This window comes from Neodiprion lecontei, chromosome 7 (genome assembly GCF_021901455.1).
Source record: "Neodiprion lecontei isolate iyNeoLeco1 chromosome 7, iyNeoLeco1.1, whole genome shotgun sequence".
NCBI classification, from domain to species: Eukaryota; Metazoa; Arthropoda; class Insecta; order Hymenoptera; family Diprionidae; genus Neodiprion; species Neodiprion lecontei.
In genome coordinates this window covers 4216350-4232396 of record NC_060266.1, presented here as the reverse complement: position 1 = coordinate 4232396, position 16047 = coordinate 4216350, and the positions used below count along the sequence as shown (strand labels likewise).

At 36.7% G+C, this 16047-nt stretch overlaps 1 protein-coding gene across 5 annotated transcripts in view; it reads right to left on the bottom strand.

Annotated features, from left to right (window-relative positions):
* Positions 1–16047, bottom strand: part of LOC107219348 (hemicentin-2) — a 165580-nt gene that overhangs the window by 42903 nt on the left and 106630 nt on the right. For all 5 annotated transcript variants that reach the window (XM_046744892.1, XM_046744893.1, XM_046744894.1 and 2 more), the window contains one exon: positions 10104–10255. In XM_046744892.1, coding sequence (XP_046600848.1) covers positions 10104–10255 — 152 coding nt within the window. The remainder of the gene's footprint in view (positions 1–10103; positions 10256–16047) is intronic.

The following is a 16047-nucleotide window of genomic DNA, read 5'->3' as shown; positions in this document are numbered from 1 at the left end:
GCATAAATCCGTCGAGATACGGAATTTCTGATGGGTTGTCAAAGTAATTTGATTCACATCCTGGTTTCCCTCGTATATCAGAGAACACGTAACGCGTTGCGTAACGCATTCCGATTTTATTGCGTCGAGCTCTGTACGTGCGGTTTCTCTTAATTACGGCCAATGTCACGTGACCGTCGAACAAAGACACCGTTGTCATTGTTGTGGGGAAAAAAAAGAGATACCGAAACAAAAAATAAAAATAAATAAAATTAAATAATATATATGTGTAGTGTATGTACAAAATCGTGACGTAAATTCCTGAAGAAATTTCGATGGGAAAATGGCCGGAATCGAAGCTCCTGACTGCGTTTCATGGGGTGAGAATAAAAAGCTCAGGTGATAACTCTTATTTCATTCAATGGTTTGATGATAACGTAAAAATACGTGTAATTAAGATTTTGTTGTTTCTTTTTTTTTTTTTTATTTCTCTTACCACGAGTCAAAGAAGAATAACTGTGAATAATAAAAATCGTGGTTATAATCAAAATTTCAGACATTGCCAACTAAGCTTGTGTACCTGGATAACATATGTCAACAGGATACATTTCAGGGAAAACAAATTTCAGGCAATATTCGTGTCTTTTAATTTTCCATCGGAATTTCGTTGAAAATCTCGCTTATTGCGAAAGAGGTAAAATTTCGTTGCAATATATTTTTTTCAAGCATCCTCGAATGTAGCAGCAGTTTTCAGTTTTTTCTTTCGGTTCGTTTTACTCGACAATTTGACAGTCGTATATACAGGGTGTCTCATTTTGATCAATCCAGTAAAATATCTCAAAAATGAAAAGTGTGAGTAAAATTTTCCGTAAGTGAACTCGCCAAGGTCAACTTGGATCTTTTCTTAAATTTTGTGACAAAATAAACAAGCATGCGTTTAAAAATATTTGAAATAAGAAAATTATGAATTAATAAGAAATTGAATTAAAAAATTCAAAAAATCCAATAATATAGAAAATTAAGACTAAAATTTCTACAAATCTATGATTATTTAGAAATCATGTTGACCTTCTACTGACCATGGCGGTTTCATTTATGGTAAATTTGCCACTCTCTCCTTTTTTGCCCCTTCGAACTTCACAACTTTTGTCCGAAAGATTTTTCACCCACACTTTTGGTTTTCGAGATATTCGACCGGATTGATTGAAATTTGACACCCTGTATATTCGAGGAAAGAGGCGAACGGTGTAATTAATTTTTACTTAAAGCGTTAATATTTCTCCTTTCGATTCAAAGACTTGAAAGGAAAACTTGAGAATTCAAACCTAGAAAGTAAATTCAGCTTTTTCCTAGACTGCAGTAATTAAAAAACAAGAAAAAAACAAAAAGAAGCACGGAGTTTAATTAGCGCGAATGAAAGTTTTTAATCAAGATGGGAAAAGGACGGCTTCGAATCCGCGAAACATTTCATCGTGTTTGTATAAAAAAAAAAAAAAACTTGATCATTCGAAGAAGATTAAAATCAAACGAGTTATAATAGATTTCTGATTGAAAATATCGTCAAAGACTCACTAATGAAAGTATTATATCTCTGTACGTTTTACTTTTTTCTCAAAGATAACGAGAAATTTTTTTTTTTGAATTTTCGTTTCAGTTAGGTAAAGCAATTTTATGAAATATCATTTGTTTGTTTCGAATTTAAAATTTGATTAAACGGTGAAGAAATAAAAAAAAAAAAAAAATTACAGTTTTCCCAATAAATGATTACCACGAGTACCTAGAAAAAGAAATCAGGAAATAAAAAAGCACAATAAAAAAGCATGCGCGGAGCTTTGCCGCAGGTTCATTTCAACTTCCGCGTATAAGGTCAAATAGCAATTTTCCAGGTCGCGCTATTTTTCCGGGACACGAGGAAGTTAACCGCCTAGTTCCTGTGGGATAGTACCGTTTTACTGCGTAACCGCGCGTCCTTTTTACTTGCCCCGTTTTCTGCCAGTCCTTCCCTCGTCTCCAAGTACGGGTAGAAACAGCGTCTTGCTCCATTTTCCAAGAGCAGCTTCTCATTTATTTCACCGCTTTGTTACAGTTCCGGATTAGAACTGTTTATCGTGGCGTAAAAAGTCACCTCGGAAGGTAACAGCCGGATTTTTAAACCATTTAAAAAAATGTTTTTTACCGGGAAGAAAATCGCTCTCGAAAATAGCGTTCAATCAATGTAGGTATACGTACAACAGGTTAGAAAGTTTGACGAAAAGCTTTATTCTAGATTTGACAAAAAGCTTTGCAGCGAAATATACTCATGGAAATATATATATATATATATATTCATAACGCAAAGGGAGATTTATTTTATACGCCGTGCGTAAAAGCCCCGTTTTAAAATTTTTATACACGGCGTTTATTTCGTAAGGTTTTTCACTTTTCTCCATAATGCACTTCTCTACGGCACAGCGTCAAAGAAACAAAGTTGCGACTCCCGTAGGGTCGTTAGGAAGGGTGTCACGGCGTGAAAGTACGGTCGTTAAACTTGGGAGGAAGCAGCCTGAGCATCCAGAGAAGCTGCACATCGGTGGAAATGTTCGGAACGAGTTAACCACCGTGATAAAACTCTTTTCATTCCGGAAAAAGAAAACACGTCTGAAATTTTTTTTTCTTCTTTACATTCCTAAATCAGTAAAAAACAGCTTCATACCCAGGATCTGGTTACTAGAGTGATAACTCGAACCGAGGGGTTCATTAAAAAAATAAACTCGTCAGTTTTGGTGTAAAAGTGATTCCAAGATTTCAAAGGGTTTTCAAAAGGTTTCAAAGATTACGGAAGATTGCAAACGATTTCACGAGATTTCAAATTATTTAAAAGTTCACAAAGAATTTCAAATGACGTCGAAAGATTCAACATATTTCATAAGATTGAAATGTGAGTTTAAACGATTTCAAGAGGTTTCGAATTATTTCAAAGGATTTCAAATAACTATCTCAGAGATTTCACAGATTTCGCATGATTGCAAAAGATTTCAAAAGCTCTTTCAAATGATTTCAAAAGATTTCGAGTGATTTCACCATATTTCAAGTGACTTAAAGATTTCACAGATTTCAAGTAATTTCAAACGATTTCAAGAGATTTCATACGATTTCTAAAGATTTTTAAAAATCTCACGTATTTCATAAGATTTCAAATGATTTTCGATGATTTCAAGAGATTTCTAAAGTTTCACAGATTTAAAACGATTTCAAGAATTTCAAAGGATTCACGGCGAGGTGTGCACCAGATTTCACAAGTGATTAACCCCGTAGACTTGAACCGATGAAAAACAAGATGAGATCAATCGGAGAGAAAAGAAAATAAAAGAAAACACCAAACACCGTTCTCGGATTTATCCGACTATGTGGACGATGGTACGAAGAAAAAAGGGAACTTATCGCCAATGACTTTTCACAGAGTGATAATCGAAGCGAAGATCTGGAGATATTCATTAGCTTCGACAGTTTATACGTGACTCGCGGTATACTTCGCACAAAGCGTCCCTCTGACCTACAACTACCACTACTACTACTACACTATGCGGAATACGCAGCGTATAATAACGCATTATATTTCTTTCGACAGGAAATCCGGCCCGAATAATGGAACACACATATACAGCAATGGTTGATCAGTATTCGACTATTGAGAATAACGAATAACGGCCATCAATCACCTGCTAATGGTTCGAGCACCGCAAACTCTTTATCCCTTCATCATATCAGCACTACTCGATGGTGAAAGAGCTGAAATTTCTGGCACCGATCTTACGAGGCGCGGGTTTAATCTTTTCTTCGTTTGACTCGAAACAGAGTTTATGGAAAAAAAAAAAAACACTCCCCAGATTCTGTTCTTCATCGTCTGGGCTATAAGGAAAATTGTCGGTTACGTTGAAGGCAGGGTGGCCATAAATTTCTGGGAAAAAATTCCATAAGACCTAGTTTTCCCTGACATTTTCCCAGTTCCATTAGGTTACTAAAACCCAAATCGTTCGGCTTATTGACTCTATATATATATAGTATAATGTATGCATAATGTGCAAAAAAGACAGTTTAAGCCAATTTGTTTTCTCGACGAAAAAAAAGTAAACTTGTTGATAGCAAAATTGATATCTTCAGTTTCCTCCGCAAGTCCTCTGACAATTTCAGGTTTTTCATGACCCCTTTTAAATTCCCTGCCCTGAGAAAAATTTCATTTGTTACAGCATTAAATTTTCGCAACGGTTGCAAGAAAATGTAGCAACAGTAATGAGAAAGAATAGTAACTATATTTATCGATTGTGGTAAAAAATGAAAATAGTTAAGGACCGAGCGGTAACCGGAACTAAAACTTCCTCTCAGTGTGACATTTCAAGGTGTTCCAGATTTTCCAGATTGTCGTACACTCTTAAGCTCGATATATTCCGGTTGAAAATGGGGTAATTTCAACCAGCAAATCTAGAAAAACGTGTTGCTATTCTCCTACGGGTCACTACGGTCTCTCTCATCGTAGTAGAATTTTCTATCAACCGCGAGAAGTGAAATTTTTCTCAGCTAAAGTCAGCTGATTGTCAGTCGAGGGTCGTCCCTCAGGTTCGGGGCGATGCGTTCGATTCTGAAAAATTCATTGCCGTACCTCATACACTCGGGTCCCTCAGGACGATGATGGGCAAGTGGGTCGGAACCGGGTTCCAGACCGTCTACCTCGAGTCGAGGGTGGAAAGAGGGTTGAGTTTTATCGATCCAAGTCCGGCAAATTGACCGATCGACGGATCGCCTCGCCTCGCCCACCATATTAGCCTAATAACCATGGATGTTCCATTCGAACGTCGTATTGTATCTGCATGGAAATTCTTTGACCATCGGAATCGTCGATGCGATTTCAGCCAGCCCCCAGAGATCGGGGATGAAATGGGGTGAAAACGATACCTGCTGTGACGACCGATTTTTATGACACCTATTAATTTCCCCCCTCCATTTATTATTTTTCTATCTCTTTTTTTTTCTTCTTTTGATTATCATTAATAAATTTTTTCACTGCGGCAGCGAATCACCGCGTTGCGTAAATTCATTTCGTATTTACGATGTCACTCGAGTTCGGTTTTATTAAAGGAACATGTGCGATATTCAACGACAGATGTTTTGACATTTCGTACCACTGTTATGGGACTTTATCCCCTGTAATTTCCAAGTTAAAGATCCAATCTCAGCACCCTTATTGGCACATAATTTCTCTGACGTTTCCGAAACTCAACATTTATACTTGGCCATGTTCTTATCAGGTTTGAGCTGATAACCTCACCTGTTCCAAAATTATTCATCGCGGCAAACTCGGATCTTGGAAATGATTGAGTTAAATTTTTTTTTTTACCAAACAGGTTAAAAATTTTGCTATTAAAATACGCCTCATAAAATTTGAGCAATTTGCAAAATGACTTTCGCTCCTTCTGATTTTTATAACAACTAGCTAACGATGCGTCGTACAGAAAATACACAGACATATTTTTGTACAGAATTGAACGCTCTTCAAAAAACGATGTGTTATTATTTTCCGATAACTTCACTCGTTCAAAAGTTACTCAAGATCAAAATTTATCTGAGTGAACGAGCAAATTTATCAGAAAATACCGAGAGACCATTTTATTTATTTATTTTTTTGAAGAGCGTTCAATTCTCCACAAAAATATGTCTGTGAATTTTCTGTACTTATACGCATCGTTAGTTAGTTATTATTATAAAAATCAGAAGGAACAATAACTATTTTGCAACTTCTTAACGTTACTACTAAGAGTTCAAATTTTAACACGACGTATTTTTATACCTAAATGGAACTTTTGGATCCGTTTGAAAGAAAAAAAGGAGAATTAAAGAGGGACCCCAAAATCGTCCCCTATTTTTGAGCCCAATATAACTTCTGAACCAAAAGAGATAAACGAACGAAACAAGAGTCAAAATAATCGTTATTCCATGCTGTATCTAGATTTTCTGTGAGGAATAACTATATCATCAATCTTGTTGGTCATGAATTGCTTCCCAACCCTTGATAAGGGTAGTTTTTGAACTTTTAAGGTTTCGATTGATGATAAGTTATTATAACTGACGTAGGTAATAAATAATTAAAAAATACTTTATCCACGCTTTTGGTCATTTAAAACTTCACACCCGATTACAGGGTTAGAGTTTTTTCTATTTTTACGGGTTGATAGTGTGTGAACACACAAAAAAAAAAAAAAAACCCGGATACAGCATGGAACAACGATTATTTTGAATCTTGTTTCGTTCGTTTATCTCTTTTGGTCCATAACTTATATCGGGCTCAAAAATAGGGGCCGATTTTGGGGTCCCTCTTTAATTCTCTTCTTTTCTATCAAACGGATTCAAAAGTTCCATTTAGGTATAAAAATACGTCTTGTTAAAATTTGAGCTCTCAAAAGTGAAATTATATTGGGCTCAAAAATAGGGGCCGATTTCGGGGTCCCTCTTTTTTCTTCTATTTTTTTTTCTTTTTTTTTTTTCAACACTGTATCGCTCACACCATTTACTATTTTCAAATAAACGACAGTATATCGCATATCGAGTGCAGTACAAGCGTTTGTTTCTAGTTTTGGCACAAGTATCCGTGCTTGCCAAGAATAATGGGAATGGAAAAAGAGATGAGAGAGAAAGAGAGAGAGAGAGAGAGAGAAAGAGAGAAAAGCGAATCAAAAAGTAGAAGAAGAAGCTGTTGAAAAAGAGGGGGGGGGGGGGGGGTTGGTATAGAAACGGCAGGACGAAGACATCAGCGGCTAGATAGAATCGGTGAGAGTTACGGCTTCCTGCGGCTGACACGTCTGTCCTGTTCGACCTGCTGCCACGCCTTTCCCATTGTCGGTAGTTTTTCTATTTTCTCCCGATTCGTCTTCCTTTTTTTCCATTATTCTTTCCTTTTCCCTTTTTTTTTTTTTTTTTCTTCTTATCCCTCATTCGGTTATGTCTTTATTCCTATCGAAATACCGGAAGTCGAATTCGTGCTTGCAAAACCATCGCGAAGCGCTTTTCGCCACCTTTCTTTCGTTACGGTGAAATTGAATCCGTTGATTTCAACCGGTCGGAAAAAAACACCCTACGTTTTTCGCTGCAATACTATCGGTGTGTATCTTTTCTGTACCGTTAAGGAGATTTAGGACTTTTTGCAAATGAATGCGACACTCCCGAGTCCTTCGGGATCCTTGGGTCCTTTAGGGAATTTAGTCACCCGCCCCGCTTTCCATTACCAACGAGTGCCGAAATAAAGAGCTCGACTTCTCATTGTTCTACTAAACTTTTTATACGTCCACACGTAGAGAAAAATCTGAGAAAAATTACCTTTCTGTTACTATAATCGTGATGTAAAAGACACCTAATGCAGTTTTTATCGATGCGTGTTACAAAAATTATGGATTTTTATGAAAAAAATTACTACCTTGCTTAGAAACTATGCATTTCGGCGGCACAAAATTTAAAATGCGACGACGCATTTTTCTGATGCAGCGCCGTAAAAATGTGGACCTTGTAATCTTTCATCTGCTCTCACAAAAAATATACTACGCATTTGAAAAAAAAAAAATATCTCTCAGAATCATTGAATTTAAAATGTAATAGCGAATTTTTCAAATGCAGCACAAAACAATGAGAAGTAAAATCGACTCGCGGCTTATTAAAAAGTTCAACTGTACAATTTAAACTCCGAATGATTTGATCCAACGAATATATTATTGAAGTCTTAGACTGCTGTTAATTTACTTCTGAAAATTGATAATCGACAAAGAAGCTTAAATTCATGCGCAAGCTTGAATGTCCGAAGTAAAATGCCGATGAAAGCATAAAGCACAAAGCATATATAAGTATATTAATGAAAGTCGTATAATTAGCACGTATAATAAAAGGAATATTTGCGAAACGGATGAAATTTAATTATAATATTTACTCTCAACTTCTGACGACAATATCATCTTCGTTAATGAATATCGATGTTACGTACAGGTGTTGTATATATAACGTATAATCGTTATACATCCGCTTAATCCAATTATAAAATCGTTATACGCACGCCTTATCCAATTATAACTTACGTAATGAATCCTTCGTCAATATTGTGACACGAAAGAATATAATTTGCGTTGATTTCTCTCTCTCTCTGTCTCTCTCTCTCCGGTGAAAGATATCGTTATGAAAATGATATAAAATTAATTAACATTTCATTGGAAGTCTATAGTTTTAATTTTAAAATCAATAACATTGTGCATTTAAGTGATATGAGTCAGTTTTGTAGCATTTATAAATTAATAACATTATCATTTCAAACGGTTCGATGTTTGAGGCCTGATAACTCCGAAACGACTTACCTTACGCAAATCTTTATTCGCATCTTTTTTGTAGAGCGTAAAATTTCCTACAAGAATATGTTTTCTTTATATCTTCACACTGATTCGTTTTCGAGCAATAAAATTCTAAATTTTTAAAAAAATTTTTCCCATGTTATTTAAATGGGAAATGGAAAATTGAGAATCGCCACCTCTAAATATCAATATTAAAAGCTCATATTTTACCGAGGTCATTTTTGACGGACACTCGTAAGATTTTTCAATGTTCTTCGAAAAAAAAAAAAAAAATAGTCGGTTTTTTTGAAACACTCTAATATATATATATATACATATATGTTGTCCCTATACATATACATATATATATGTATATATATATATATATATACACAGAAGGTACACGGCCGAATTTTCGATTTAAAGGAAAATGAAGATTTCTCGATCCTCTTTAATCCTCGGAAAGGCGTTATCCCGTCGTTTGCTCGACTGATTTTATTTTAATGAGGGCCCTCCGGACCTAACCCTCTGCCTGCAACTCTCTCTCTCTCTCTCTTTCTCTCTCTCTCTCACTGTCTCGTTCTTTAGCTCTCACCCCCATAAATATCGAGCAACGTTTTTTTTCCACATTTTTTTCATCCCCCCCCCCCCGTTTACCCCGCGTCTCCTATTATCTTTTTACGCTGCTTACATCGGAACCCCATTTTCCCCAAACAGGATAAAACAAAGGAGAAAAGAGATACGCGAAAATATAAAAGAGGGTTCCTATTCCACGGCGAGTGCAGCAAGAACTATGCTGGAGCTTTTTTTTCTTTTTGTTTTGTTTGACTCGTCTTTTTCTCAACTGCCGTTATCAAGGAAACTTTTCACGAAATGAAGAATGTAGGTAGGATTGAGATGAGAAGAGAGAGAAGATATTCAAAGTCGTGGGATAAAAATTTGGCTAATCCTAGGCTTACGAAGTTTTATCGGTACACACATTTTTTTTCCTCATTTTACGCCTTGGACAAAAAAATCTTAAACCTTTACGATTACATTCAAAGCGCTGGGAATTTTTCAACCGACAAAAGTATCCGTTATATGTACACTGAACGAAATTTTTACTTCCTGTTACCGCTCGGTTCTTAACTGTTTTAATTTTTTTTACGATAATCGAAAAATGTAGTTCTAGGTAGAAAATGAAAATTAGTTTTCTAGCCATTACCGGAAACTCTGGTATCCGTTACTATTCTTTCTCATTACCATCACTGTTGCTATATTTTCTTGCAACCGTTGCGAAAATTTAACGCTCGCGCAAGAATAAATTGACGTTAAAGCCTTGTTTAAATAAAAAAGTAGAGTAAACCTCAGAAACTGATTTTGCGTTGCAATAACCAAGAAAGGATCGACGATAGCGCAAAATGGTTACGCGTACCTCGTTTTTCGTTATTCCAACAATATTGAAACAGTTTTTTTTAACGATACTTACTTTACTGAATTTTTCTAGTTACCATAACAACGACATTTTTCTCAGTGTATATGCTATTCGAAGAAATTTGAGAAACAACATATTATAGGTATACGATTGCAAAAATGTCCGAGAAGAAAAAACTACACGCCCAAAATTCACTAATTTTCATCGCAAAACGATCAAAATATTAAATATTTCGATACGATATTTCGCGAAAAACAAAAAAAAAAAAAAAAAAAAAAAAAACGAAAAATCAACAAACAATCAAACAATTACTGAAATTTCGATATTGCGTAGCGTTACATTGCACACGTATTGAATATTGATAAGCGACTTACAACTTTTGCTGGTTTTTGAAGAGGCTTCGCACCCCTCCACCAAGACAAGTTAGCCGGTGGTCTGGATCCTGTGCTTTTGCACTCGACCTCGTATTTTTTCCCCGCCGACACGGTCTTTCTCTTGTTCATGATCTCAACCGTCAGTGGCTTCACTGAAAAACAAACGGAGTCGTAAGATTAAGCGATGCAGGAACCCGAGTCTTCTTTCAGTCCATAAATACACACACACACGTATACACATATACATATACATATATATATTTTTTTTGTTTCCTTTTGTTTCCAAATTTTCGAAAGAAGCTTTCCTTTCTCGCGATGCTTGCGCGATCTTGCTTTCGCTCCCGCTTTCTTCCCCCCATCTGCTATATCATTTGTTCTCCGGAGGTAGAAAATTTTTCGATACCTACTAAGGTAACGGATGAAGGAGGTTCGTTATTCCGTCGCTCAATGTGGCTTGTGCTTTTTCTTATCGGCGCAAAAACAAAAAAAAAAAAAAGAACGGAGTAAAAAATCGTCAAGGTGAACCTGGCACCGAATTTTGAAAAACCACAAAACTGAAAAAAGCAGCTTTAATTGCAGCGTCAAGTTTTTACGGTGTACGAGAGAGCTTCGTTACTTATAATTAGTAACTCTCAGAGCGGTCTGATTAGGGTCCATGATTGTTAGAATTCCAGCTTAGTCGCGTTACTTTTTCTCGATTAAGGTCTGCGAGGTAAATTTGGTTAACCCTTTGAATCACGCATTATTCTGCTGTGACAACTTTCACGACAAGATAGTATTTTATAGTTTTTCGGGTCACTGATCACGAGTCTGATATCGGATTAAAAAATTCAAGATGGATGATCAAATACGGCGGACGAATATTTTCACTGATCGGATTCGTCACACTAAATTCTCAAAATCTAATTTCATATCCGTAATCAGCGACCCCAGAAACCATGGGACAGAATTTTTTCTCCGGATTCGATCAAGTTTGAAATTTTTGTCCGCCATATTGGATCCGTCATTTTGAATTTTTGATATCGCGATTTCAGATTCGCAATCAGCGATCCCAAAAACTTGTAATTTATTTGAAACGTGTATACGTGTAGAGGAGTAACTTTCTTGGAAATGAATTATTCTTTAAATTTTAACGATTTTTTTCAATCAATTTATTTCTAACAATGATAATTTACATTATATCGCAACAATTACTCTCGAGTGATGAAAACTTGCTGGTATACTATCAGAAATAGGAAAAAACCGCAACGAAATACGTTTTCAGTGTTCTCGATATATACACTGAGAAAAATTTCATTAATTACAGTAACCAGATAAATTCGGTAAAACAGGTATCGTTAAAAAAAGTGTTTGAATATTGTTGGAATTACAAAAAACGAGGTACGCGTAACAGTAAGAACTATATTTTTCGATCGTGGTGAAAAATGAAAATAGTTAAGGACTGAGCGATAACCGGACTGAAAATTTCTCTCAGTTTACAAAAAAATGGGTATAAAATGCGCGGTAAGAATACTTATAACCACTACGACTCAAAGGGTTAATTATACGGAAGTCTTTAATGCAACATGGGGGAATTTCCATTGCGAAATGGGTTTCAAGAGTGGCATAATCAACCTGTCGGCTGCATCGCTCCCTTTGAAACAGATTTTTTTTACAACTTCGGAACGTACACATATACCGTATAAATAATCGCCGGCTCTTGTAAAGTATGAAAAATTGTTCGCGAAGCGGAGTTTTGATAACACGTAACGAAACGAGATTCACACGATTTCTTTGGCGAACGAGCCGACGTTTTGCTACCGGCAACATGTACGCACAAACCGTCTCACGCTAATTCGCAATCCGTCTTAGCAAGTTCGTGAAATTACTCGGGCTCGTGAACATTTTCTTTGATATTGCAAAAATTATTCTGCAACTCACGCAACTTAAGGGGACGTTCTTCGTCCACTTGATATTTAACCTCTTCAACACGAACGTGATTTAATCATTTGTTTCCGTTTTAAGTTAAAGAGGTCAAATCACCAAAGTAAAAATATCGACAAGGTTAAATAAGTCTGTAGAATCATTTTAAATTTATTATCATTATTTTATTTTTTTTTCTCCTTTCCACAAGTTGATGGGTCTTCATCGAAACGTAATACTTTTGTAATTTTTACAAAAGTTCGTGCGATTAATAATTCGCATAATACATTGAACGTAATGACAAAAAGAATTTCAAATCTGCGATTTTGATTTTTTTTTTTATGTCCGTCTTTCGTCGAGTGTTTTTCACATGAATCTTTCGGTATGAGGCACAAAAATTTAGATATTCCTGGAAACAGGCGATTCTCTGCAATTCCACCGAAATCCACAAGAATATTACTTTTCGGTCTTATTAGCGACCAATAAAACTTTTGTACAATAATCAGCTGTTCAATTTTTGGTTCAATTTTTCCCCAAACAAAATGAGGCATGCAAGCAACACGGAAAAAAAAAAAAAAATCATCTTTGGGTTTAAACTTAAGGGATCATTTCTTACCCTTTGAATTGCCGAAATGGATCCCGAGAAAAAAATAATTATCGACTAAAAATACTTTTGTATAATAATCAATTATTCAGTTATTCAATCTCTAGTTCAATTTCCCTGTAAAAAAAAAAAAAAAAAAAAGAAAGAATCACTGCACACTCCATTAGTGAAAAATTCAATCGGTTTTTGTGTCAATAAATTTTTCATCAACTTCAGGGGTGTTTCTTACCCCTTGAATGGCCGAATTGTTTCTCATTAAAAAAAAACACGCTTCGGACAGTTTTCGACGCTTGGCAAAAAAATTGCCAACGTCCGCTCTTCGCTCAGGTTAGTTGCGGTTGACCGGAAACGGAAATTTCCTCGTCTCGCGGACACGCGGCACGTTGCACAAAAGAGCAACGACGTTACGAGCGGCGTACATGGAGCGATTTCGGAGAGCGGCGAAGAGACGCTCGGGGCGCGGTTTGCGTGTTAAAGTACAATAGTTGCATGATTACTGATTACAAACGACCGCGTCAGGCGGTCCTGTAATTGTTTCATTATGTAGCCGAGGTTCAAAAGGTCGGGTTTCGGCTGGTCCTCGGGCCCGTGCAAGCTCTCTGTTGTATATGTTTCGTTTCGCAGCTTGCAATGTTGGATTAGCGACGGTTCGTCGGTCCGAATCGACGGTGGAACAGGACTTGCGTGAATGCCGATAGAATTCACCCCTTTTCACCCTCACCCTCCGATTTCAATGCCTCCGGACAGAGATAGAAACGCTCCGTGTTGCCAGCCAAAGTTTTAACGAACCACGAGCAATCAAGCCCTGCGTTACGCAAATTCGCTACCTGGTACAAGTGTTTTTTTTTTGGTTTTCTATTTATTTTCAAACCACGAAACATTCGGAGATGAGGACTCTTTTTTTTTTTTTCTTCCATTTTCGTCTATTTCAGTTGTTGTCAGAACTGGGTAGCAATATTTCAATTTCAGTACAATATACACTGAGAAAAATTTCATTTTTTACAGTAATTTGAAAAATTCAGTAAAACGGGTATCGTCAAAAAAACTGTTTGAACATTGTTGGTAACCATTTTGCGCTATCGTCGATCATTTTTTAGTAATTGCAACGTAAAATCGGTTTGCGAGGCTTGCTCTACTTTTTTAGTTAAACAAGGCTTTAACGTTGTGGTAAAAAAATAATTAAGAACCGAACGGTAACTGGAACTCAAAATAAATGTGCTGAATGTTGTTTACAACAAACGTATTTTGAATGAGTTGATTTGTTTGTTTTTATTGGTAATTAATCATCGCAGGGGGAAATTTAACGATTGTATTTTACGTTTCGACTCAGTGAATGATGTATCGTGTAGAGTCGTATTTTAAAAAAGGATTTATACCGAACGGAAGTTCTTGCAGACATAAAACATCAGACTTCTGGGCCACAGGTGTAACTATTATATACATATATTCATGTATCCGGCTTACATCTAATCTGCAGAAGCGAAAGAAACTCGAGAGTAACAAATACGGGATTACTTCTTATCCTGGAAATTTGTTCGGGCCATTTATCGTCTTTTCATAACGACGCTATCAATTTAAAAACGCTTCTTTTACACTGTTTGAACGAAAATAGAAGCAAGTATAAATTATGTATTATTGAATTTTTTATTTTCAATCAAAGATCTAGCGATGGAACGAAATTTTGATTTCACGAGATTACGGAGAGCTTTTACGGATTTCAACATTACTACGCACAGCTGTAACTAATTTCCGAGGGTCCGTATCTTTGTTCCGTTCAAAATCCAGCATCCTGACGCGATTTTAATTCACGTAGAACAGCTGGTTTTGAAATAACATTACTGGGGCAAAAATTATTTCTTGATTATAATACACTGGCCGAGCAGACTTGCACCGTTCCCAACATCCGCGAACCCTTTACAAAAGCAGCGAAAGCTACCCGCGAGGAATGACGAAGAGGGTGATATTTCGGCGGCGGTAAAACGAAGGAGAGCTGTTGTGGTCCGCTGTCGGAGAAACGGAAGAAAGTTTATTTAATTAAAACTGTACAAGGGTTTTCGCAAACACTTTGGAATAAGTGGCACAGTTGCCCGGAGCTTGCGGTTCAATTGTCCCTCCTGCGCAGTCCGGAAGCTCTGCTTTGTTTCCCTTATTTCAAGTTCAGCAGTCGTTTGTGTTTCTCATTTCGAGGGTCGGACAATGTTACTTGGAGTGACCGTCAGCGAAGGGAACGGTAACACATGCAGGGGCGGGGTTGAAGCTTCGAATTTGACAAAATTTCCAAATTCTGTGATGGGAAAGCGCCGTCTCTCCAATTTCCGTCTTCCGCTTTACTTTATTACGGTTATTTAATTATTTGGTTCGTTGCGAGAAGTCTGATCAATTTATCTTGAGATAAATTGGTGATTTTTTCAAGATGTTTCCTTTCAAGTTTTGTGAATTTCGAAATCTTTAGCCGGTGGTTAAATCCTGGTCTTTGGTTCTCTGGAAGACTTTTCCTTTCGGATAAACCAAAGTTGCCGGAATCTCTCTGTTGAACTTTCACAACGGAGGTGAAACGGCTTGAATCGAACAATTAATTCAACTAAACTATTCCAGTGCACTCGATGATACCAGCGATACGAATTTCGGGAATAATTTTATTTACTATTCGCAAAACGTCTCCGTTTCCTTTAACCTCCTTTTTTCAACGATCCCGTGAAAAGAGCGCTGTTTGTCAAACTTGAACTTATTTTCTATCGATAAAACATTCACAAATCACTCGGAATTAACTCGGGAACTAATTTGCAAACTGTAAACCAATGACCAAGCCTTTCCTGCGCAACTTGAAGTGAAGAAATCAAGCTTTGGAGAAACAACAAAGTTTTAAATGTTCGAAAAGCTGACGGCTCAAAGTAAATTGAAATACACTCATACGTCGTAGTTTACTCAACGAGTGAGTGTAAAAAAAGAGACAAACCGAAAATCAGAATTTCCAGGATTCCAAACGTGAAAACATCGAAAATCCAAAACAAAGAATGATCAAAGTGACGAAATTTCACCGAGCCAGAAATTCGCAGAACTGAAAATGTTCGATCCTTCGGAATCTCGATGTTTCAAATATTCAAATTTTCACATTCTCGCACTTTCGGCACTTTGTCTCGTCGGATTTCCACCGTTCCGGCATTTCGTCATTCCGGAACTTTGAACGTCGTCGCGTTTCGGACGTTTCAAAACTTACAAGTTTCCTCAAAGTTAGATTTCTATCCTTCAAGCTTCGCCGCCAAAAATTTCCCGAATTCAGCGCTTTTGGAACTTTTCAAATTCGGAATTTCAACTCCACCCCCTCATGTATACCGCACCTTTCACTCTTTCATCATGAAGACTGTGCCAAGAACCGCGTTTCAAGAATTCAGACGAACGAAACAAACCCAACCAACAATGTCCGCTGTTCATTAGGTA